Source organism: Pristis pectinata, chromosome 16 (assembly GCF_009764475.1).
Source record: "Pristis pectinata isolate sPriPec2 chromosome 16, sPriPec2.1.pri, whole genome shotgun sequence".
Classification (NCBI taxonomy): Eukaryota; Metazoa; Chordata; class Chondrichthyes; order Rhinopristiformes; family Pristidae; genus Pristis; species Pristis pectinata.
In genome coordinates, this window is record NC_067420.1 from 30,433,181 (window position 1) to 30,460,303 (window position 27,123).

At 39.5% G+C, this 27,123-nt stretch overlaps 1 protein-coding gene across 13 annotated transcripts in view; it reads left to right on the forward strand.

The window, feature by feature from the left end:
• The window catches only part of LOC127578716 (remodeling and spacing factor 1-like), a 208,060-nt gene that overhangs the window by 150,936 nt on the left and 30,001 nt on the right, over positions 1-27,123 (forward strand). For all 13 annotated transcript variants that reach the window (XM_052031065.1, XM_052031077.1, XM_052031072.1 and 10 more), the window contains exons 7-11: positions 87-305; positions 2,424-2,511; positions 5,278-5,430; positions 17,567-17,664; positions 22,356-22,531. In XM_052031065.1, coding sequence (XP_051887025.1) covers positions 87-305; positions 2,424-2,511; positions 5,278-5,430; positions 17,567-17,664; positions 22,356-22,531 — 734 coding nt within the window. The remainder of the gene's footprint in view (positions 1-86; positions 306-2,423; positions 2,512-5,277; positions 5,431-17,566; positions 17,665-22,355; positions 22,532-27,123) is intronic.

The window sequence follows — 27,123 nt, forward strand, 5'->3', positions numbered from 1 at the left end:
GTATACTGGAAGAGAGTGGCAGTAAGCCAGTATTTGATGTGTGTTGTCTCACCAGTGATTGCTCTATTGGCTCTGTTCTACTTCAGGTATTACCTTTGTCTGCAGCTGAGAGATGATATTATCTCTGGGCGATTGCCTTGCTCTTTTGTTACACATGCTCTGTTGGGTTCATACACTGTTCAGGCAGAACTGGGAGATTATGATCCTGAGGAGCATGGACCTGACTATGTCAGTGAGATTCGCTTTGCACCAAATCAGACAAAAGAACTCGAGGAAAGGGTGGCGGAGCTGCACAAGACCTACAGGTAAAAGAACTATCTATATTGTTCGTGTATGCGCTGAACTGCTTCAGGATGTGATCTATTGTTCTGAGCATTATCCTCACCTGAAAAGTTTCCTTTCTCTGCTAAACTACTGATTGTGTACCCTGATTCCAGGCATCCAGTCTGTATTATTCTCAGTTGGTTGGCAGTCAGCTTGCAAGATCAAAACCTATTATCCAGTCAAATTCCTTTGCTAGCCTCCGAATCCATCAAGTCCCATTCTAGATTGTGTGAGGATTCACGCAAGATTAATCAGTGTCTCAACTTGACTGACCAAGTAGCAAGCAGCGTGTTTGTGAGCATTTTGCCACTCAGCCACCAAACTAAACAAGGACCAGGTGTTTGAGCTTGTTCTATGGGATGCTGGCATGCCCAGTGCTTGGTGAACACTAAAGCAAAATACTGCAGATGCTGCCAATCTGAAATAAACACAAAATGGTAGGAATACTCAGTAGGTCGAGCAGCATCTGTGGAAACATAAAGACCAAGTATTTCAGGTGAGTGACCTGAAGAGCATAATAATTGGAAGAAAGAGAATGCCTTGGACCCTTATGCCTATTTTACCATTCAGTAAGATCAAGGCTGATCTCTTGTCTCAGCACCACTTTGCTACACTAATGCTGATATCACTTGATTTCTTGAGTATTTAAAAATCACCTCTATTTTAAAAATGTATTTGAAGACTCAGCCTTAATTGTCCTCTGGCAGAAAAAAATTTCCTTTCATCATGGTACAGTATGGTATGTTGCAGCCATTGGGATTTGATATTAAATTCAACAATTTTGGGTAACTCCCTTTTTCTGTTTTGTATCAGAAGTGGTCTCTTCTGCTCTGCGACAGCCCAAATGTAAAGTTCACTCGGCTTTTCTCTTCCTCAAACACTATCTGATCTGTCTGTGAGCTCTGTCACTCTTTCCACAAATGTGGCTTGACTGTCTGGGTGTTCCCAGCATTTTCAGGTTTCTATTGTCTGGGCAATTAGGTTTTTTTTTGATTTTCAGAGAACATGTTTGGTCTGTATTAATCTTCCCTCAAGATGCAATTCTGCTGCTTCCTCCCTGGCCCCTGCCACCATTCACCATCCAGGGATCCAATCTGCGAACCTTCATTACACTCCCTCTATTGCAAATATGACATTGTGTGCAGGTGTGATCTTCTTGCCCAATGTTCCTGGTGCAGTCTCACCAGGGCTGAATGTAATTGCTATAAAATATTTTTACTTCTGCACTTAAATCCTCTCACAACAAAGGCCAATAGACTGCTTGCCTCCTAATTGGTTGTTGTAGCAGCATGTTGCCTGTGTGATTCCTGTACAAGGATACACAAGATCCCTATGAGCACCAGCAATTTTATCAGATTAATTGCTAGGATGAGAGAACTATCCAATGAGGAGAGACTAGGTCGATGAGACCTGTGTTCACTGGAGCTCAGAAAAATAAGGGGGGGGGTTGGGATCTTATTGCAGCATACAAAATTCTGACAGGAAGGCAGGTATTTTTCCTAGACGTAGGAGTCACAGTCTCAGCACATGAGGTCACCCACTATGGACTGAGATGAAGAGAAATTTCTTCACTTAGGTAATAGTGAATCTGTGAAATTCTCTACCACAGAAGGTGGTGGGAGGCAAGTCAATATTTTTATGAAAAATGAAGATAGATTTTTAGACACAATACATCAAGGGGTATGTGGACAGAGTGGGAATGTGGCTTTGAGACAGAAGATCAGCTGTGATGCTGTTAGATGGTGGAGAAGATGTGAAGGACTAAATAGCCCACTTCTGTTTTCAACACTTCAATGACACTATCAAGTCTCTGTTCATCAACCATCTGAGAGTAGGGATGTATTTCAAAGTGCCTTCAGCAATTGTAATTTTATCTTTGAAAAGGATTTTAAAAAACCAAATCCTATTATCACTAAACAGTGAAAATGATTATTTTTGTAATGAGGGACGTACTGACCTCATACAATGAAATATTTGACAAAGACTGGTTATCATTTGAAAACCTGAAATACTATTCCATTCAATGTTGGTGTCTATTTTCCAAGTCATTGTATTCAACAGAGACAATAAGTTTTTTGTGCATTATGACTTTCCTATAGGGGCATGACACCAGGAGAAGCAGAAATGAACTTTCTGGAAAATGCTAAGAAACTCTCTATGTATGGAGTGGACTTGCATCATGCCAAGGTAATCATCATTCTGAATCCTATTCTTCCATAGATTTCTTTATTAACGTAACAACTATCAGGTGTTTTTGGTGTCTTTTAGGCAATATGTACAAATAAAACAAAGATACTAATACTTATTTAAAAGTCTATAGCTTCATTCTCCGATTCCACAACACAAGTTTTGAAGAAGCATGGGGAAGTTATTTTCAATATCAGTAGTTACCCCTCATTATCAATTATATATTTTTTTTAAATTTGATCGTTATCACATTGCTCTTTGTGGGAGCTTGCTTTGTGCAAATTTCTACAAAAGTGACTGCACTTCAGAAGTATTTCTTTGACTGTAAAGTGCTTCAGGACATTGTGTCAGGGATGTGTAAAACACCATATGGAAGTCTTTTTCCTTTTAAAGTTTTCCACAGAATACTAATGTTACATACACTGTCATTTGTGTTTATTTAATGACATTATTAGTGTTGGGCTTTCAGAGGAGTTTTCCTCCATTACAAGCATAAAGCATAATTTTCAAAGCAACTTGTCAAGTATGATGGCATTATAGATGGATGCTGCAACAAAGGAGACCATTTCCCATGAGGTGCTGCCTGAAAGAGTTATCCAGTCAGATACACCCCCCTACTCTTTCCTCACAGTCATGCATTATTTTTTTTCACTTCTTTTCCAATTCCTTTTCAAAAATTGCCACTGAACGTGCTATCATGACCTTTCAGCCAATTTAGCCTGTTTCCATGGGTGTCTAAAAACACTCTGGAGAGTTTATTGGTAAAATGAAATTGGGCTATTGCCTCTCTTTTTGCCCTCATCTCCAGTCTTTATGTGAGGCATATTTCTTCAGGCAAGGAAATTAAGCTTTATCCTTGTAATATAGTAAGTCATTTTGTAACATCAACTGTAACTATACCATTAACACAAATAAAAATGTGCTTATACATTGTGTTTCTGCGTTGATCCTTCAAGGAAATCTCTTAATTAAAAGAAAGTGTCAGTCTTTAGAAACATGGATTGTACTTTGAAGCCAGCAATGATGTGGTGCTTTTCAAAAGCAGAATAAGTTTTCTCTCCCCTACCAGTGGAGAAGTGTAGAGAATTTATCCCCACCATTCTGATGAATAGTCATGCTTTAATCAATGTGCTGTTCTTGTTGAGATTGGGAAGTTGTCATCTGGAGATGCTAGGATTTGGAATGCTGCAAGGGGCTTTTTTATTACCCTTCAATGTCTGTTTGGGCCTGTTGATCTGATATTTCACTTCCAAACTCTGAGCTACAATTTTTAGGAAAATCTGGTCTCTCTGTATCTTAACCATTGGTCCTCTCTTCAGACTCTTCCTTGTATCCGTAATGCCAAACACTGATGAAACCTTCAAATTTTTCTCTTGCCAGATACTTAAAAAATACGCTTGCATGGTAGGGAGTAACTCCATGAGTGCTTCTGTTTGTAATTCTTCGGTTTTGCAACTTACAATGATGAAGTGATTCAGTCATTTTATTTGGCATGAGAGCATTGAGCAATTGATGGGCAAGTTGGCAAAAAAGAATGTTCAAACTTGTTCTTAAGCACTAACATCAATATATTATTTGCGAGGATAACTAACAACAATAAAATAAAAACAAATCTATTATGGTTTCAAATAAATTATTGCTTTTTCTAATGCTCCTTCATTGAAAATGTGAAACCATGTACTTCCAAGGCCCTAAAAAAAACCTTGCAATGATACAAAATTACACCATTTATGCATTTTTAACGTTTCAATTATTATTTTAATGAGTTAGACTAAACTACAGGCAAATTAGTCAGATAAACAGTGGCTTGAGGGCCTGGTGTAGACCCATTATTAAAGAGTCAATTTCTAACCATTATTTTAATAAATGTGTCACATTCTAATTTAATTGTTATCTTTCAGCATGGTTTCACAGGCTGGGATTTGGGAAATTGGTGCTGCTTTCCAAAAGATGCATTATTTTGAGCAAGCGATGGTGATCCTAAAATGTAGCAATAGTTCATATCTTTTTGAAAGGAAACACAATAGCCTAGAGATTTGAATTTAGCATATCTCTTCAGACTGAAGGAGTTAAACCTGTACATTCAATATCCTAAGTGGGTGATTATGCACTGAAGAAGCAGAAATGAATTTGAGAGGGTGAAACCCACCATATTCCTAATAATCAGAAAGCTCCATTCATGCCCCCAGCCTTAATGTTTAGTATTATTTGTTTTATCATATTATTATTTGTCTGCTACATTTGTGATACTTGTGTAATCTAACCAGAGATTTGTGAAGGAACAGCTGCATTATACTATGGGAAACTCTCTATATATAAAAATAAACTTGGCTGAACCTAGAGCTTAAGCTATCCCTCCTTTCCATGATCTCTTCTCCCCACTATCCCAATAATTTGTCGCTCCTCCCTCTACAGCACCCTTCCCAGCTTTCTGTGCTTACCTTGTGATCATTTATCCCTTCTCTTTGGACATGCCTCAGGGACCAGGATTGCAGCAAAGCATTCCACCACAAGCTGCTAGGGGCCAGTGGTTTCATCTCAAACGCCAAAAGCCTTAAATTGGATGGTCTTTTGGGACCATTCCCTGTGCCTCATTTGTGGCATCAGGTTCTTAAAGAAAACGTGGTTACTTGGCCGATCAACATTCAGATTCTGAACTGAATCGTTTACTGGAGAACTTCTACTGCTGGCAATTTTGAACACTTACTAAGCACCATCAATAACTTAAGATCACAGACCTCCTTTCTCTGTGCTTGCTGTTCATAGGACTCTGAAGGGATTGACATCATGCTTGGTGTTTGTGCAAATGGACTTCTAATTTACAGGGACCGGTTAAGAATAAACCGTTTCGCTTGGCCCAAGATTCTTAAGATTTCGTACAAAAGGAGTAACTTCTACATTAAAATCAGACCCGGGGAAGTAAGTGATTTGTATTTTTATTATTTCTCTACTCTCATCAACCTCTCTTCCAGCTTTTCCATTTCTTCCCGCATTGTGTTCTGTAATGGGTCTTGGGAACCACATGCAGAGAGCACGTCCAAGAAGCATTCTAGCAAGGAGAAGTAATTCTTCATCCTGCCTCCCAAGGAAGGCACATGACTCGTAGAATCTAGAGGTAACAAAGGCGTGAATGAGGTTTTCAAAAGCAGACGAGCTGAGGTTGTGGCATGAATGAACAGTTTACACAGCTGACATAGGTGGTCCATGAAGATCATGGTCCCTTTTAGTATTGAGCTCTGAGACTATGGTGGATTGCAGAGAATCTTGCAATTTAAAGGAATAGGGTTTGATGTTCTTAAACAAATGAATTAGATGTTGGTAAAGAACAGTCTTAGCATGAAAGAGTGGTCAGGTACTGGAATGGTTCCTTCAGCTTGGGAACAGTGTTTAAATGACTCAGCAGTCAAGAGGAGGAACTCTGGAGAATTATTCCTCCCTTAGCCCAAGGGTACGGCAACAAATTGTTTGCAATCTTGCAATCCGTTAACTGAACGTAACCAAGGATTGAACATAGACATGATTGTCATACACAAAAAAATAGATTTTGTGGTTGAAATTGTTATTAGATGTACATCCAATAAAGGATATTTTATAGCATATTATGAAAAATTGTAATCTGCATCCGAAGACCAAAAATCATTACCAAATGTCAAGTTAATTAATGTTAATGAAATAATTTTCCCAGAAAACATTTCGATTAATGCAGCCAATTAGGATCATTACCAACATACACAATTGTAAGCGGATGGTAGAAAGCATTTCCTACAAAGCAAAGCAAGTGCGCACGTATAAATTACAGTCAACCTGTAAATTTGCCCAAGGGGAGATTCAGTGACCTCTACAGGTGATGGACTGATAACTGCAAAGGGTGTATCCATTATTCCTCTCCCACCTACTCTCCAGTAATAGGTTTGGTAAACTAGATTTGACAAACAGGTTTGTAGTGCTGTACTCTGCAAATTGAAAGATGAGCTCAGGGTGTTCGGTTATTATAAATCAGAGTCTGCACAATTCTAGTACTGACAGCACATTGCAGTAATCCTTTAACACAACTCTATTGATAGATGTATTGGCTGAATGTTACTGCACTGTATCACTACTTCAAAGCTGCAATGCTTTCTTGCCTCCTGGTGTCAGGGATGCACTCCTGGATAGTTAGCTTAATGGATTCTAGTGGAGGTGTCATTTCAATAAAAGCCTTTAATCATAGTGTCCCCAGCTAGCGTTATGAAGATTTCTGTTTTTATTGTAATTGCTATACAACCATTGGATACACAGACATATAGCAGTTGGTGTATAAACCTTAAAGGGCAAGTGTTAGAGTTTGATTTATTGACTGGCAGACTGAACTTCTAAAGGTTCCATTTACACATAACTAGAAGTATGAGAACATTGTGTAGGATGAGACTGCCTTACACTATTGATCAGCAACAATCTATTTGGCGGAACAGCTGAATGAGCAGCATCTCTGGTGGGGGAGGGGGGGGGAGGAATTGTCAATATTTTGGGTCAAAAACCTGCATTAGGACCAATTCCTTCATGCTTCTCCCCCAGACTTCCCACAGATGCTGCCCAACCCACTGAGTTCCTGCAGCAGATTGTTTGTCGCTCTGGATTCCAGCAGCTGCGGTCTCTTGTGTGCGTCTCTCTCAGTATTGTTCAGCATTTTACCTTGCCACAAAATTAAGGTTTGCATTTTGTTCAGCAAGATGTAACGCTGTTAAATAAAAGGGGTGGCGGTTGGCACGACGCTATTACAGCGCCAGCGATCGGGGTTTGATTCCCGTTGCCGTCTGTAAGGAGTTTGTACGTTCTCCCCGTGTCCGCATGGGTTTCCTCCGGTGCTCTGGTTTCCTCCCACGTTCCAAAGACGTACGGGTAGGTTAATATGGCTTTAAAATGGGCAGCGTGGACTCGTTGGGCCGAAAGGGCCTGTTACCATGCTGTAAATAAAATTTAAGAAAAGCTACTCTGTGTATTTGATTTACTTCAATGTCTGCGTGTCCAGTGTTTTGTAGCAATCATTATAAAAAGAAGCAGAAATCTGCACAAAGATAGTTGGGAACACTGAGATTAGAGGCCAATGTTGAAATGTCACCTCTACTGGAATCTATTGTGATACCTTTCCAGGAGTGTGACCCTGATACCAGAAGGCAACAATGCACTGCACCTTTGTAAAGACAGTAATATATAGCCAAGGCATCTGTCAATACAGTTATGTACAATGATCTTGGCTTGAAACATCAGGATATAAAATCAGTTTGGTTGAGATAAGAAATTTAAAACTAATGTCATTGATGGAAGCAACCTATGGCATGCTAAAGGGGTTATACCTAGGACAGTAAAAAAAAAAAAATTGATAAATAATAGGACGTGTAAGGAAAGTACCCCAGTAAAGGTGGGTGGTTTTAATCTTCACGTGTACCGGGCAAAGCAAATTGGCAAACTTATCTCGAGGATAAGTTCATGGAATGCATTTGGGCCATTATGAGACTTGTGGAACCAGCCAGGAAATGGGCTATTTTCAATCTGGTCACATGAAATAAGACAGGATTTGTGATTTCGTAAGGAAGTAGCCTCTAGGGAAGCATGATAAGGATTTGACATTGCAGTTGAGATTGAGAAATGTGGGTCTGAAGCTAGTGTCTTTAACTTAAATGGAGCCACTTACAAAGTTAGGTAGAGTTAGCTAAAGCAGACTTGAAAAATAGATTAAAAAGTAAGATGGTGGATAAGCCATGGCAGATATTTATGGAAATGAATCTTAATGAAGATGTACTCCATCTCAAAATAAAGACTTGACGAGAAGGATGATTCATTTGTCCTTAATAAAGGAACTTAAGAATGGCTTTACACTGAAGAGACATCAAATCTTGTCATTATTGATAGGCCAGAAGATTGAGAACATGTAGATGCATTTTGCGGACATAATACTGAAGTGTTGCTGCCGTAGTGCTAAGCACCTGCATGGGACAGAATTTAGGTTTCTCCAGGAAAGTTTTCTCAAGCAATATACAGGTGGCCCTACCAGAGAAGGGTCAACACTGGATCTCCAATTGGGAAATCAAACAGGACAAGTGACTAAGTTGTCAGTTGGAGAGCACTTTTGGACCAGTGACCTCAATTCTACTAGTTGTTAAAAAGTTAGGGAAAAAGATGGGACTGGTCCACAAAGTCGTACATTGGAGCGAGGCTAATTTTGATGGCATTAAACAGGAACTTGCTTGGGAGAGGTTGCTTGCCGGTAAAGGGTGTCTGGCAAGTGGGAGGGGTTTTTAAAGTGAGATGGGGCGGGTTCAGGGCAAGCATGTTCCTATTAGAGTGGAGGAAAAGGCTAGCAGGATTAGGGAACCCTGGTTCACGAGGAATATTGAGGTTCTCATCAAGAAAAAGGAGGTATATGTCAGGTATAGGCAGCTGATATCAAGCGAATCCTTTAAGTGTAAAAGATGTAAGAGTAGTCTTAAGAAGAGAATTAGGAGAGCAAAAAAAAGGACATCTGATAGCTTTGGCAGATAACGTAAAGGAGAATCCTAAGAGATTCTATATTAAGATCAAAAGAGTAATTAGGGAGAGAATAGGTCCCCCTTCAAGATCAATGTGGAGCCACAGGAAATGGACAAAGTGTTAAATGAGTAGCTCTCGTGTATTTATCATGGGGAAGTTCATGGAAGCTAGGCAATTCAGGGAAGAGAATAGTGATGTCTTGAAACACATCCGTATTATAAAAGAAGAGGTGCTGGAATTCTTAAAGCATATAGAAGTGGATAAGTTCCCAGGGCTTCACCAAGTGTATCCTAGGATATTGTGGGAACCAGGGAAGAAATTGCTGGGGCTCTGTCAGAGATATTTGTATCATCGTTAGCCAAGAGTGAGGTACTGGAAAGTGGCTAATGTCGTGCCTTTATTTAAGAAGGGCTGCAGGGACAAACCAGGGAACCTAGGGGCTTGTGAGCCTAATATCAGTGGTGGGTAAGTTACTGAAGGGGATTCTGAGAGACAGGATCTACCTGCATTTAGAAAACCAAGGACTGATCAGGGATAGTGAGCATGGCCTTGTGCATGGTAAGTCGTGTCTCACCAACTTGATTATGTTCATTTTTGAAGAGGTGACCAAGAGGATTGCCAAGGGCAGGCTGGTAGACATTGTTGACATGCAGGGCCTTTGACGAGGTCCCTCATGGTAGGCTGATTGGGAAGGTTAGATCTCATGGGCTCCAGGGTGATCTAGCCAATTGGATACAAAATTTTCTTGGTGGAGGGTAGATTTTCAGATTGAAGGCCTATGACCAGTGGTGTGCCACTGGGATTGGTGCTGGGTCCACTGTTGTCTGTCATCTATATTAACTTGGATGAGAATTTAATTGGCATGGTTACTAAGTTTGTGAATGGCACCAAAGTTGGTGGGTTAGTGGACAGTGAAGAAAGTTATCTGAGATTATAGTAGGATTTGCATCAACTGGGAAAGTGGGCCAATGAACGTAGATGGGATTTAACTTGGACAAGTGCAAAGTGTTGCATGTTGGTAAGTTAAACTAGGGCAGGGCACACGCAATAAATGGCAGGGCCCTGAACAGAGTTGTTGAACAAAGGGACTTGGGGGTACAGGTACATAGTTCACTGAAAGTGGCGACACTGGTAGAGAGAGTTCATCGGTCAGGCCATTTAGTACATGAGTTGGGATGTCATGTTACAACCATACAAGAGGTCAGGGAGACCGCACTTAGGAATATTGTGTGCATTTCTGGTCACCTAGCTGTAGGAAGGATGGAATGGGCGCAGGTAAGATTCACCAGGATGTTACCGGGACTGGGGGCCTTGAGTCATAAGGAGAGACTGGATAGGCTGGGACTGATTTTCCCTGGCCATAGAAGGCTGAGGATTGGCCTATTAGAGGTATAAAACCATGAGAGGCATAGATAAAGTGAATGGTTTGTCTTTTTCCCAGGGTAGGGGAGTCTAATACTACTGGACATAGCTTGATGGTGAGAGGGAAAAATTTAAAGGGGACCTGAGGGGTATTTTTTTCCACACAGATAGTGGTGGGTATGTGGAACGAGGTGCCAGAGGAAGTGGTAAATGTGGATACAATTGCAAGGTTTAGAAGACATTTCGACAGGTACATGATGGAAAAGGTTTAGAGGGATGTGGGCCAAATTCGGGCAAGTGGGGGTAGCGCAGGTAGGTAAATTGGTCAGCATGGACGAGCAGGGCCAAAGGGCCTGTTTCTGTGCTGTATAACTCTCTGACTCTATGCTGTGTGGCACGTTTGAAGACTAGGAATGAACTTTTGAAAAGTGTTTTTAAAATCCAATAAATATTAGAAATCTTTGTAAGTCAATGACCTGAATCTGAGTTGGGATGATGATTTCTATTTTAATAGTACAATATGTCTGAAATCATCACATTGCTGACCTTTAATGTTGACACTGCTTTCTTGACTATTACACTGTTGGGGGGGGGGGGTGGAATATAACACAAGCAGCAGCAACATTACCCTGTCATATGTGGGAATGGAGATCGATGAAGATTGTTAAATGGAAATCCTGGGCTGAGATATTTTTAACCTTGTATGGTATCTCTGTTGTTTCACCCTTTTCACTATAGATGGTCCTTTTTTTTTTCTTTTGGCTCTTTTCATTCAATACTTTAAAATGATCTTGACAAGGTAGCTTTTATTTTCCATTCCTTATTCCCTTGAGCATATTAAAAGTCAGCAACATACAAGGGACTTCATTTTTTTTTGTTTTTTAAACACCCTTCTTGATCTAGATGTCACTGGCAAGGTTGACAATTGTTAGCACGACAGTGTCCTGATGTCGGGGCTGATAACCTCCTGCACGTGAGGCTGGAATCACAATGAAGTTGGACTCGATAAGGCAGATGTTTTTGATTCCTGAGCGACATTAATGAACCAGTTTTTCAGCCCACAAACTGTTGTTTTCCAACTTCAACTTAGGACTTTTTAAACCACCAAACTATCATACTTTTGATCCATACTTAATGCTTGAGGCACAACATAAGCTTTACTGACATTATTTTTACTTAACATGTTTAAAGAGCTTTATTACCTCCTTTGAAATTTTTGGGGCAGGGTTAGTTTCTTTTCCAAAACCCTAGGTGCTGGTGTGTTGAAAGTGAAGAACATATATACAAACACATGAATTAGGAGCAGGTTACTCAGCCTTGGTGCCTGGTCCACCATTTAATCTGATCGTGGTTGTCTCTCTGCAGTAAACTTTCATCCCTTGCTTACCAAGAATCTGTCCACCTCTGCTTAAAATAAAATCAGAGACACTATTTCCATGCCCTTTGACAAAAAAACAAAATTCCAAACATTTTCTACTCTCTGAGAGACAAAAAGAGAAACCCATAAGAGGAAACATCTCTATATCCACCCTGAGAAGATCCCATAAAATCTTTTGTTTCAATCAAGGCCCATTTCTCTGCTCTGAACTCCAGTGAATATGAGCGCAGACAATCCAACCTTTCCCCAGAAGACAGGTTTCCATTCCAGCTATTACTCTAGTAAGCCTACTCTGAACGGCTACCAATGGATTTACATCCTTCCTTAAGTAAATTAGAATCAGGTTTATTATCGCTGACTTGTATGTTTATAAATTTGTTGTTTTGTGGCAACAGTCCAGTGCAAAGACATAAAATTTACTAGATATTACAAAATAAATAGTGCAAAAAAAAAGGAATAACAAAGTAGCGTTCATGGACCATTTAGAAATCTGATGGTGGAAGGGAAGAACACTGTCTGCACTGTTCCAGATATGTTCCCACCAATGCTCTATAGAACTCGAGCATAAGTTTCCTCCTTTTTGTGTTTGCTTTCCCTCACATTAAATGATAATGTTTTGTTAATCTGTAATCATCTGCTGCCCTTGCACACAAGTCCTGCTACAAATTAGAGCTCCACAATCTCTCACCATTTAGATATGCTTTTTAATTTTTTTGTGTCAAAAAATGGATATTTGTTAGATTTTTGCCCACTCAATCTATCCACACTGCTTTGTGGACCCATATGTCCCCTTCACAACTTGCTTTCCTAATTGTGTGTCATCAGCAGGTTTAGTAATGGTACCTTTGATCCCTTCATCCAAGTTGTCCAAAAACTTTGTGGGGGAGAAAAAAGCTTGGTGTCTCAACACTGATCCCTGTGGCACACCACTTGTTACATCTTGTCAATGAGATAAAGAATAATTATGCCCACTCTTGGTTTCCTGGTAGTCAGCCAATCTTCTATCCATGTCAATGTTACCTCCACCACAAGCTTTTATTTTCCACAATAACCTTTGATGTGGCACCTTATCAAATGAATTACTTTTTAAATAAACATTAGATTTCCTAATTTCCAGTTCATGTTCATTGGAAGTTTATAAATGAAAGAGTGCAGTGGCATGCAAAAGTTTGGGCACCCCTGGTCAAAATTTCTGTTACTGTGAATAGTTAAGTGAGTAGAAGATGAACTGATCTCCAAAAGTCATAAAGTTAAAGATAAAACATTCTTTACAACATTTTAAGCAAGATTAGTGTATTATTTTTGTTTTGTACAATTTTAGAGTGAAAAACAGAAAGGAGCACCATGCAAAGGTTTGGGCACCCCAAGAGATTTGAGCTCTCAGATAACTTTTACCAAGGTCTCAGACCTTCATTAGCTTGTTAGGGCTATGGCTTGTTCACAGTCATCATTAGGAATGTACAGGTGATGCAAATTTCAAAGCGTTATAAATACCCTGACTCCTCAAACCTTGTCCCAACAATCAGCAGCCATGGACTCCTCTAAGCAGCTGCCTAGCACTCTGAAAGTTAAAATAAATGATGCCCACGAAACAGGAGAAGGCTGTAAGAAGATAGCAAAGTGTTTTCAGGTAGCGGTTTCCTCAGTTCGTAATGTAATTAAGAAATGGCAGTTAACAGGAACGGTGGAGGTCAAGTTGAGGTCTGGAAGACCAAGAAAACTTTCCAAGAGAACTGCTCATAGCATTGCTAGAAAGGCAAATCAAAAACCCCAATTGACTGCAAAAGACCTTCAGGAAGATTTAGCAGACTCTGGAGTAGTGGTGCACTGTTCTACTGTGCAGTGATACCTGCACAAATATGACCTTCATGGAAGAGTCATCAGAAAAAAACCTTTCCTGCGTCCTCACCACAAAATTCAGCGTCAGAAGTTTGCAAAGGAACATTTAAACAAGCCTGATGCATTTTGGAAACGAGTCCTGTGGACTGATGAAATTAAAATAGAACTTTTTGGCCGCAATGGGCAAAGGTATGTTTGGGGAAAAAAGGGTGCAGAATTTCATGAAAAGAATACCTCTCCAACTGTTAAGGGGGTGGATCGATCATGCTTTGGGCTTGTGTTGCAGCCAGTGGCACGGGGAACATTTCACTGGTAGAGGGAAAAATGAATTCAATTAAATACCAGCAAATTCTGGAAGCAAACATCACACCGTCTGTTTAAAAAAAAAGCTGAAGATAAAAAGAGGATGGCTTCTACAACAGGATAACGATCCTAAGCACCCTTCAAAATCCACAATGGACTACCTCAAGAGGCACAAGTTGAAGGTTTTGCCATGGCCCTCTCAGTCCCCCGACCTAAACATCATCAAAAATCTGTGGATAGACCTCAAGAGCAGTGCATGCAAGACGGCCCAAGAATCTCACAGAACTAGAAGCCTTTTGCAAGGAAGAATAGGTGGAAATCCCCCAGACAAGAATTGAAAGACTCTTAGCTGGCTACGGAAAGCGTTTACAAGCTGTGATACTTGCCAAAGGGGGTGTTACTAAGTACTGACCATGCAGGGTGCCCAAACTTTTGCTTCAGGCCCTTTTCCTTTTTTGTTATTTTGAAACTGTAAAAGATGGAAATAAAAAAAGTAATCTTGCTTAAGATATTAAAGAAATGTGTCATCTTTAACTTTATGCCTTTTGGAAATCAGGTTATCTTTTACTCGCTTAGCTATTCACAGTAACAGAAATTTTGACCAGGGGTGCCCAAACCTTTGCATGCCACTGTAGGTGATGGTACTGGGCAGCCATACAAGTTCTTTGCAAAATGGGGAACAGCATTAATACCCCTTGCTATACTGTCCCCTACTCTGACACCAGTACATTTTTTTTTCAGCACCTTCTCTTCCCCTTGCTCTCCTACTTATAGGAAGCTATATACTTAAGTTTTGCAGAAAATAAGATCTCTGATGGAGAATGGGCTTCTGTGATGTGATGTTACCTTGTGAAGCAGTCTTGGATTTCAGATATTTTTAATATTTCTCGTATGCCAGGTGCAGATGCATATTGCATGAGTCTGCCATTCACATCAGAAATATCACAAGCTCGTGGAACAATAATATACCTCTTAAATCACCTCATTTACTTATTGAATTAATGCTAACAGGTAACAAGCTCACTGAAACTGGGACATGAATATTATTTGTGAACTTAAAGAATGCTTCACCCTGGTTGACAGACTGGGAAAAATCAGGTGCTAAATTATGCTTTTTTTTAACATGTTCTGTGCACTTCTGCCAGAATGCCATCTGGTGATCGTATTCACTCATGTGATATTACTTGTAAAACAATCATTATGAAGTCATTAAAACAAAAAGCAGAGGTGTTTTGTTTCTGTCTCTTCCCACTCTTGTGCGGTTTCCTTTGCAGTTCATCCTTAGGCCATTGTTTATTCTCATCTACATTCTGTCCTTTCATGACATCATCCAAAATGTCCACTGATGATGAGATGATCAAGATGATAAGAGGCATAGATGGAGTGGACAGTCAGAGACTTTTTCCCAGGGCGACAATGGCTAACACGAGGGGACATAATTTTAAGGTGATTGGAGGAAGGTATGGGGGGGATGTCAGGGGGTAAGTATTTTTTTACACGGAGAATGGTGCGTGTGTGGAACGCACTGCCTGCAGAGGTTGTGGGGGCAGATACATTAGGGACATTTAAGAGACTCTTAGATAGACAAATGAATGACAGAAAAATAGGGGGCTATGTGGGAGAGAAGGGTTAGATATATCTTTGAGCAGGATAAAATGTCGGCACAACATTGTGGGACGAAGGGCCTGTAATGTTCTATGATACCCGCTACCCCTCTCTCAGCTGCTCCACTGTCTCCATTTTCCAGCATTCTGCATCCCGTATAACAGGTTCTTGTACTTTTCTGGCACTGCCTTCGCAAGGCTCATCTTCTGCTTGATGACAACAAAAGGCTTTCCCATTCCTGTTCCTCACAACCAACTGTGTCTTCCAGTTGTCTTTCAAAGATTCAGTGACCTAATTACCATTAATTGCACAAATGAGTATTAGACATTTTAACTGGTGCTCGTAGAACTTTAAAATAAAAACAGAAAATGCTGGAATTCTCAGCAGGTCATGCAGATCCATGGAAAGAGAAACAGTTAACATTTCTGGCGTGAGACCTTTCGTCAGACCGGAAACATTCACACTGTTTCTCCTTCCATGGTTGCTGTCTGAACTGCCAAGTGTTTCAGTATTTTCTGTTTTTACCTCAGATTTCCAGTTTTATTGATTCTCAGAACTTTAAATGTTGAGGATGATTCTGTTCAGGATTTACTTTGTTATGGACTGGCAGAACCTTGAACTATGAAATGCAAAGGAAAAATACATTTTGAACAATGAAAATTCTTACAACGGGATGCTGATGTGTGTGTTCCTGCACACACACATTTGACTGCACGCAGACAGGTGCTCTTGGGATACTCTATCCCTCAGCAACCTTCTCATGTGAGCATCACCTGACCTTCCGTAAGTTCATCTCCTCCTAACTCTTCCTCCCTCCTTCAACCAATCCAACGACATCTCGGTTCACAGTTACAAACCTATTTCCAAGACCTTCCATAGTCTCACACTTGCCTATGTCTGCAACTTCTTCCAGCCTTCCAACGCTCCTGAGATCTCTGTCCTCCTTCACTTCTGCTCAGCTTTAGCAGCTTTTACCTTCAACTTCCTCAGCCCTAAGCTCTGGAATTCACTCTGCCTCTGCCTCTCTCCTTTTTAAAGTGCTCATCAAAACCCATGTTACCTATCCTAATATATTTTCATGTGGCTTGGTGTTAAAATTTGTGTGATGGTGCTTCTGTGAAACTGCCTTGTGTCATTTTCCTACATTTAAAGGCACTATAAAGGTGCCAGTTGTTGTGTGAAATTAAGGGCATTTCTATATTAATTTTTTTATGACTTCTGATGAGGGAAATCTCATCTCAAAACCTGGCCTCCAGCCAGATGTTACTGGAAACAAGTTCAGTTGTATCTGTCAAGATGAAGTTCAAAGTATAAAATGTCCATATACATTCATGGTTTTAATGAGAACTGTCACACCTTTGTCCTGTGTTAGTGTTGTCTCTACTCAAGATTTCTGTTTCTGTTAATGTATGGAATCTTCCAGAATAGAAAATGAAGATGATGTCCAACATCTTTATTAGCAGACCCTTGAGGATTAATGCTTGAGACAAATGTAATGGTTTATAAATTCTGTCTTGCAGCACTTTTTGTGAGGGGGTGGGGTTACTCACTGACCGACTGCCCCAGGTATAGTCAGCATGCACTGCTTCAGCACTTTTGGCTGTCAGTGCACGGCACCATCTTGAAGAGTGAGGTAATATTGGCAACAGGGCCAAAAAAAGAAAGTAATGAAAGAAATTGGAGTCCTGCACTGGTGCATTGTGGATTTTAAAATGTTCCTGTGCTTTACTCACCTATGCGGTAAAGTTTCACTAATTGGCAAGAAGGTTCATGCTCAATTGGAATGTGAGACTGATGAAAGCAGGCATCCTGTGTTGTATGAAAATCGGCTGTGTGCTGTCTCCACAATACTCAGTCAGCCAACCACTTGTTTTCGTCTCCTCACTCTTCCTTCAGACCTTCTCACCAGTTGATGTGGCATCAATACATTTTTCTTCCTGAAATGTACAACAGTTGGGCTTCAAGTCCAAGCATTTATTTTCTTTTTACTAGCTTGTGTAGTGGGCTCAAGATGCAGTAGGTTTACGCTTTAACGTATTGCTGTTTCGCTCCAATTTTCAGTACGAGCAGTTTGAAAGCACCATTGGTTTCAAGCTCCCAAATCACCGGGCTGCCAAGAGACTCTGGAAAGTCTGCATAGAACACCACACCTTCTTCAGGTAAACTCAAAACCAGGGGCTATTATTTGTTATGCCTGCAGGGAATTGTTAGATATACTGAACGTGGATTGTGGAGAATGTTTTCAAATTCTGTCAATACATTAGGGATTCTTCACAATACTGCCCTTGGGTCCTGTGTGTAAACAAAAAAAATAATGAGGAATATGCTGCAGAAAGTATCTTTTTTGTGTTATTTCTGTCAGTCAGGAATCAATAACAATACATACCACACTGGAAATTCCATGAATCAAAGTATCCTTATGGCTCAGTTTAAAGTACACCCAACAGATATTGCTCATGGAAATTTCAATACATCTTGATCTGCCGAGGATTTCTGGTTAGAATGTTTTCCTCTGTTTTGGTCGCTGTCTCCATTTTGTTCTTATTCTCTCTGCCTCTCCGTTTTCCTGTCCGATCCCCTTGCATCCTGGTTCCTCTGTCTCTCTCTCTCTCTTCCTCTCTCTTTTCCCCCTCTTTCCCCTGACTGACTTGTAGATTACCAACCCATACATGCGAGCTTGTCTCTGCACAGGCAGATTGCATCAGCCTTTATAGTATTCTGTCACATTGATCCATGCTATTTTTGCCTCGCCTGCATCTTAATCTATTATCTCCAATGACAATAACAAGCCCTGTAACTGTTCTTGTGATTAATGTGCCCACAATGTGTTAATTTTCTCATCATAATCAGCCTTATCATTTCTTTCATGTGCAGTATTCCTTCATTAGTCTTTCTTTTAATCCAACAAGAGTCTCTTAACCCATAACTTAAACCATTTCCATTATTCTTCTTCAGGTTCAAAGGTGCAATTTTCAACATTCCTGTACATATTGCTAGTTTTGGAGAGGAGAAATAAATCTTTAAATTTATTATCAATCAACATCCCAAGTCCAGGATTTTAGAACGAAGGTCACAAAGTTCATGCTTCATTCTTCAAAATAAATAGTGCAGATGTTCTCCATTAACCGGACACTTAGCTCTTTGTTAAATTGGAAAACATTTATGTATAGCTGACTATAACTGAAAATTCTGGTTCCATCATATGACATGCACTGATGGTTCTTGCGTACTTAAAAGTTCAGCAGTTATTCCATTGGCTGTATCTTGCTCTTTCAACAGAATCTTCGGGGAAAAACTATCCTTTCTAGCTGCATAAACACAGCTTTGAGGACAGCAAAAACTCTGACGTGCTCTGCCCCATCTGCAACCAGTGTTTACTTATTAGTGGCTGTGTGTCGATAATGCCATCTCAGAATGTGTGTGTTGGTAGTTTTCTATTTTGTTTGGTCCCTGCCTCCTCCTCTTATTTTGACATTGACCTCCAGTGTGATGAAGACAGAGTCTTCACTTTCCATCAAACAGGAGAAAGGTATTTTATTTTTTAGCGTCTTGAAATAACTAGATTCTGACTTTCTGAAAATGGACGAGCTAAATTGCCAGATTATTTGATTGGCAATATTTTAAGGCTATCAAGCCTTCAATCCAGCTGCAGATTTAAAGATATATAGTCAAAACTGTAATAAATATTCTATGTGGGAACATCTGCTTATCAAATGATACTGCGCACAATTGCCCCATTGTATCCTTGAAGTCACTGGGGACCTATCGCTTAGGATAAGCTCCAAAGATTTATCACTTATTTACCTCTGTTTACTTGGGAAGCTGAATTCCAGGAAGTTTTCAAAAGAATTGCCTGTTCTCTATTGAGTACTTCTTAGAGCAGTCTCGCATATTAATAGGACAATGCAAAAATATATTATTTCCCCTTTCAGGCTGATTTTTTTGTTGTTGTTTTATTGTAAGCATTGCAAAACTTTGAAGCACAATTTAAATGTTTGGAGATGACTCAAACCTAACCTTTTGAAAATGGATCTCTTTGATCATACTTTGTTCCCATTGTCGAATCTTTTACCACCATTTTACCAGTCACTCCCTCAGCCTTACAATGGTGCCTTGGGTTATTTACGATATTAAAAGGCAATATGTGAAAGTTATTACCTTGCTTTTGTAGTTATACTGGGTTATTTTATTCAGCAAGCTGCTTGTAATATTAAACTGCAAATTGACAAGAGAGTTATAGGACCACAGAAAAATCACATGGTAAGGTCACAGTTCAAGTTATCACTGAATATCAGAGGTGAACAACTTTTATTTTGCAGGGAAGGCCAAACTGACAATCTGAATTATTACTACAGTTGAGGGCCACTCATGTGAATGCACAAGTTGCAGAAGTCCTCACCAATCATTCCAATTTCACTCCGGCTTTGGTGAGGATCTCTCCCGTGAATTCCCAGCAGTAAGTCCATTGAACCTGTGCCAGATTAGACCTAGTGCAGGTTCAGTGGCTCCGTTCGTTCCACTTTAATTGGTCTGTGTCCCAATTACATTCCAGCTTCTTTGACTCTTCTCTGTATTGTTTGAAACATTCACATGTAAACTTTTACATTTACTTTTTAAAATTTTTACAGTTTCAGTAAGCCCAAAACACAGATGCTCTCGCTCCACTTTGAAGAATGGGGTTTTCTTTTTGTACGTAGTTTATTCCCATTCTTAATTTTTTTTTACCATTTTCTGTCTTACTAGTCTTTCTCCTACATTCAAAGGTGATAGAAACACAAGTTATTGCTTTGCTTATGTGACTGTAATAATGCAGCATTGTCTTTCTTTAGCAGACACAAAACAATTTCTTTGAAATAATTGCATTAAATGTATTTAATTGTTAACTTAAACATGCTTTAAGTAGTTTATAGTGGTTTGTAGCCTGTGTATTTCTAATGTTTTTACTGCATTATTAATTTTTAATAGTTTTTAAAATTTTTGAGTGTACATTCTCATTCACAGATAGCTGGTACATTTGGGGAGATGGCCTTGCCAGCTATCAAAACATTAATGTGGTGGGGCTGTTAGCTGGAAGGGCATAAGCTCCAAAGTACTTTGCCAATCATAATCAAGCCTCATAAATCCAGTTACTGCTTCAGGTAGGTGTGGGTAGGGAGGCAGTGAGCAAGTGCAGCTTGCTGGCAACCAAAGCAGGTGGCTAATTCCATCCCACAGCTTAACATTATGGGATTTAATTTGGCAGGCTCTCTGATGATTAAGGCACATGTGAGGATGGAAATTTGAACAAATTCCACAAACTGGCTTTCATTTTAAATACATAATTTCTTGATGAAATTCAGGTACCCCTCCCACACAAATAAGTCAACACAAATGCTGGCTTGCACTGTCATGATCATTGCAGTGAGAGTCTTTACTGTGCTAAACCACAGATTTGAAATATTATGTGAACAAGGATGTTTACTCGTCTTACTTTGTACTTGCAGCTCCACCACTAAAGGGAATTTTTCTCTTTTAATCTCGCTGAGATGATCCCCAAGCTTCCCTGCCCTCTGCAGTCTATTTATTCTGTGTGTGGAACAGGTGCTCCTGGATGCTCGGTTGTCATCAGTACAGATGCTTGACTCCTTGAAAGAACTTAGTTGATTTTAGTTTCTACCCATGGGTGATGATCATTCGCACAATGCTTGTAAACTTTTTAACACAAATAAAAGATGTGCAATGGTCCATATTTTCAAAAAAGATATGGATAATTATAAACTTTTGAGAATAAAGCAATTCATAAAACATTGACTTACAATGTAAATAAAGGATCCTTAACCAATAAATCCTAACTAGAGTTTATTTGTAATTTCTAGAGCTCTTCCTTGTAGGTGACAGTACAGAACAACTATACAGTTTCTCCACAAAACAGTCTGAGTTCTAATTGGATGCAAGTTGGTGAAAACATTGTAATGTAAAAGAGTTGCTAATACTGGAGCTTTGTTAACTGGCAATGACAAATGATATAGTTATGAGTTATGTTGTGGACAAGCTGCAGAAAGACATTGTCAAGTTCCTCAGTGAAGAAACAAAGATTTTTTCATTAAGAACTTGTTCTGAAATAAGTTGTCACACTCTGTTCCTTTAGAAGGTGACCTTTTTCCTCTTTATTCTTGACAATTACTGTTCTATCCAAACTTGCAGTCTCCTAAGTTTCTTGTATGTGCTGCTACTACCTTATCCCACATCTACATTTCTTCAGTTTGGGATGTGTCCACGCACTGGTACTGAAGGCTTATTGGCACAATCACCTGACCTGAGAAATAACTTCTGAACATATCTTCCCATCTCTAGACTCAATTTTTTTTTCAACACTGGTTGGCCTTTCATATTGCAATCTACAAATCCCCACATCATTCAAAGATTCTGTTATTGAAATGACCATCTCCATCTCTTATTTGCACCGTTCCAATTCTTGCTGACCTCTGCATTCTTTGGATGTAAAAGATTAAATTCATCATCAAAAATCCTTTCTAGTTACTCAGTCTGCTCTGCTTTCCCAATATTAAGAAACTACCTGTACTCCTCTTTCTGGAAATCACTTACTAAGCCTTAATGCAGCTCCACATCCTTCACATCTATTAAGATCCTCCAAAGCACCTAATTCTTTGACCAGTCATCCCCAAGATCTGTGAAGTTTGTTATCAATATTCTTGTTCAAAAGCACTTGGAGATGTTTGCTTTCCAGGTTAAAGGTGCCATATAAATGCATATTGTCATCATAGCTTTGCTTTGTCAGCTGTAATGTGTTTTGTAAATTTCCTTGTTGACTGACCAAACTTCTCTCTGTGTTCATTAACTTACTTTTTAGACTTGTGTCCCCTGAGCCACCTCCAAAGGGATTCCTTGTAATGGGTTCCAAGTTCCGGTACAGTGGTCGTACACAGGCTCAGACAAGGCAAGCCAGTGCTTTAATTGATCGTCCAGCACCCTATTTTGAACGATCTTCAAGCAAAAGATATACAATGTCAAGGAGTCTAGATGGAGGTATGAATTTTTATTTGGTCTGAATAAATAGCTTGCTTAGTAGTATCTGGTGCAGTGAAGATCTTGAATTGAATCTGCACCATAAAACAAAAATTATGTCTAGTGAGGGCTATCAAAAACTTTTGTCCAGAATAAAGCCATTAGCTCCCAGTATTGCTGCCACCTCTTGCACTTCTATAGTTATATCATGTAATCACATTTCCCTTTATCATTTATCTTCCTTATTTTTTTTCCTATATTTGAATGGATGAAATACACATTTCCTTCCTAAACAGGACTAACTTACCTGTGTAAAGTGTTTTGTGGTGAATAATTGAAGTGGCCAAAATAAAGACATTACAGTTTGAGTCACTGAGCTCTTCTGTATTTTGGCGTACTGTTACATACTGGTTAAAGCTTTGGTCTTTCCTTTAAAGATGTTCATTGTTATTTTAGTGACACTGATCAAAAACCTTTGGTGGCAAGTGAAAGGATGTCCAGGTAAGGTGAGATGATAATGTGGCAAGTTTGTTCAAGTGCCTTTGGGTGTTGCATATTTCTAGAATTGTATCCGGGCAAAAATGAAGAAGCAAGTTCAGTATTTACAACTACAGAAACTATAGAAGGCATTAAGAGCTGATCAGCTATGAATGAGCATTTCTTTCTCTGCTCTGTACGATAGATGCACTGAATAATACATTGGAGCCCAGTATTTGGACAAGGTGAAGGCACCATAACACAACCTTTGTCCTGTAGATTCTGAATTAATAGAGGAGCAACTTGATATCCAGAAAACTTGGTTGATGTGATCACTAACTGAAGATCCTATCCTTAGTAGGACAAGTGCGAGTTCACTCCATCCACTCCAGTGGTGCAGAGGATCCATTACAACTATTCTCTGCTTTGGGTCAAATGTAATTTTTCAAATAAATAATTAAATGACTTGCAATAACGTGTATGAAGTCTGCCACTAACTGTATAGCTCCTTTGTTTCAGTCAAAAAAGTGTAATTAGTAATAGAGTTGTGTTATTACATATCCTTCAAACCACAGGAACTCTAATCAAAAATAACTTTCATGTTTACAAACCGCAAATAGATTAAAAACATTTCTTCAAAAACGTATGAAGGATCAGTATTTGGCGGGCTGTGGCAAAGGTACTAATCTAATAATTGTACGTGTTTGCAAATATTGTGTGGATTCGCAATATGAAGGAATTTTGCGATGCCTGTAGCCCATTGCTCCTGCTCTCTCAGTTGGTGGTAAAGTATTCCCTCTGCTAATTCCATTGTTTATTGCACTTGGATTGCAAACTTTCATGCAAAGAAAGAGGCCACTAATCCCAAAGTACCTGCAACAGATTTTTATCGGGGGAGGTGGGGGAAGAAATTGTCCGCGGCTCTATTTCTTCATCCCCATTTGATTAATTATTATTTTTGTGCACCTATCCCCTTCCATTTTGATGTATTCTTCTCCTGTTGTTATTTCTGAGATATAACAGGCTACAGAATGGTTGGAGTAACTAATTTTGCTGTACAGTAGCAGGTCTGTTTTTCTTTTTCTTCTGAAATTTAGTTCCATTGTAGTCAACCTACTACATAAAATTTCATTGGACTTCCCTGCTTTATTCATCAGGTGGGGACTTTCAACTTTACTGACTGGTGGAAGGTTTACTTTTTCAAAATCACTTTAAATTTTGAATGTATTACATTTCACAGAACACTCTACAATAACCATTTGTGTAAAGTATCCCTTTTTAAAGCAGAGGTGACCAATATCAGGGAGCTGTGTTTGAGGGAAGATTATAGAGGAAAGCATTTAATTACACAAGCTCCACCTACGACCCATTCATTAATGGTCTGGTATCCAAGCACCGCATTCTCATTAAAGTGGTCTTATTTTCCACAGCCTACTTTGCATTTAATGTAGAATTATTATTCTGCTTGTCAAAAGCCCTTGTTTTGTCCGGTGAGATAAGAGTGTAGCACAGAGACCTCCAGCTTCTGAAAACCAGAGAGAGTATGAAGTCAAACTGCTTGAGGAAAGGTGCATTTGTTCACCAGTCTTGAAATGATTTTCAAGGAGCGCTTTGTAACAAAGTGGTACAAACTATTTAACTGGTATGTTTAAGTGGTGGAGACACTGGGGAATCCATTTCCAACATATGGCTTAACTTGATAAGTCAAAAAATATGCAGAAATCAATTGAGAAAGACTGCAAGGGGATGGGCTCTGGCAATTCTGCAGACAGAGTCAAGGGGTTGTGGCTTTTTTCACTTGGGGAAGGTGAGGACGTGGCTTGATGGAAACTGTCAAAGTTGTAGATATTTTAAGAGGTTTAAAAAAATATTTGTTTTAAATGAGGAACTAACAGGAATATAAATTTTGTGATTAATCCAAAAATATTTCAGATAATGTCTAAAACTAAAATTATTTATAAAAGAATGGTTGGATCATGGAATTTACTGCCATTGTTGTTGAAGGTGACTACACATTAGGAGATGGATGGTCGTTGAAAAAAGATGAAATAATAAAACAGCAGGAATGAGGAGAGAGAGGTTCCTTAGGCGATGCTGCAAATCTAATGGATCAAATAGTCTGATTCTACATTATAACATTTTATCTCTGAATCAGCTTGATGGAACTGACCATTGTCCTTTGTGAATAGATACAATTACCTGTTTTCAGTTATTCAACAAATAACATGCTGACTGCAGTTACATTTCAATGATAAATCCATGTAAATTTGGTTGATGATAACTGAACGTTTTCCTCGAACACAACAATTTGCATCCTTATTCAATTATCGGTAAGGGACTATGACTGTAGCAGTAGATCTGAAAATAAGTTTGATGCTCATAAATGAATATGTGATGTGAAAGCAGGGAATACTAGGTGAGAAATCAGTGGAAGCTGGAGCACCTAGTGCTGGGAGGAGTGCAGGGGGGCATACAAAGCCTTCTGAAAATTACCTCAGCAACATAAAACTGGCAAACTGTGGAAGCTGGATACGTTGGCATGGTGATTTATTATTAAACCATTAATCCACTAATATTCTGGAGATGTGAATTTAAATCCTGCCATGACAGCTGGGAATTTAAATTCAGTTAATTAAATAAATCAAGAATAAAAAGCTAGTGTCAGCAACGATGACCGTGAAACTACTTAATTGTCACTTTAAAAAGAGAGCCCCATCTGGTTCACTGAGGAAATCTACTGTTGTGGCCAATTACATCTTCAGCCTCACAACAATATGGTTAATGCTGAACTGCCTTCGGATACAGCAAGGCAAGCTAAGCCTCTTCATTCAGAGACAATTTGAAAATCAAAAAACAGCAGCTCCTGGAAATCTAAATAAAACCAAAAAATGCTGGAAACACTCAGCCAAATTCTCGGCATCTAAAGAAAGGAAACGGAGTAAATGTTTCAGTTGAAAACCCTTCGTCAGAACCAGGAAAGTAAGAAAACAAGATAGATGGTGGGGCAGAAATAACTGGGACAAAGGGAATACCTCTAATAGGGTGAGGGCAGGGTTGCCAAAGCTGTTGATGGAGCTGTCTGATTGACAGGTTAATGAGGGAAGTTAGAATGAGAGAGAGAGGTTATGTAAAGCTGTGAAATGCAGGTCAGAGCTATTGTTAAACTTGAAAGCGAAAGTAGAATGCTGAAAATACCAAGCACAGTGGGCAATGTTTCTGGAGAGGAGGGGTGGGTGGGGTGGGAACTAGTTTCTGCTACAAATAAATATCCCTTCAGCAGAATTGGCCAGTTAAAAACTAAAACAATAAAAAAAATTAAATATAAACAGAAGTGAGTTACCTGAAACTGTTGAAATTAATGTTGAGACTTGAAGGCTGCAACATGCCCGGGCAGTCATGAAGTGCTGTTCCTCAAGTTTATGTTGAGCCTTATTGGAACAGTGTCTGAGGTCGTCATTTAGAATGGGATGGCGAATTAAGGTGACTGGCGACTGAAAGCCTTGGGTCACCTCTGCAGACTAAACTGAGGTGCACCACAAAGTGGTCACCCAAACTGAATTTTGTTTCCTCCAAAATGGAGGAGACTGCATTCCATACACGACATTGGAAGAAGTGCAAGCAAATCACTGGTGAGGTCATTTGAGATTGGTGATTAAATGCTGGTCTTGCCAGTAATACCCATCTCCTCTGCGAGGGGAAAAAATAGACAAGATTGTCTGTTCCAAGCCATCAGCACCCCTGAAAACTTTGTCTTGGTGCTGACCCTAACCTGGAAGTAGCTGATGGGTAAGGCTGGATTTTCAGGGGAATGGAATCAGAATTAGTCCAAGAGGAGGGAATTGGAAGAATGTCAGGATTTGCAGTGGTGCATTGGGGGATTTCAGAGTGAGGTACATCTGAGGAAAAAGCCAAGGCCACAGAAAGCCACAGCAATGTGAAGCTGGGAAGAAGGTACAAAAACTGTCAACTTTCATTTTTGACACCATCTCCAGTCAGCTCTAAGGATGACCTAGATCTGGGAAAAATAAACAGAACATATGCTGCAGGTACACCACCCAATTTTCACTGTTGGGATGTTGAGTCTGAGTTGGGCAGGTGTGCTGAACATCTGGAACGTGGTACACTTTTAAGAGTAC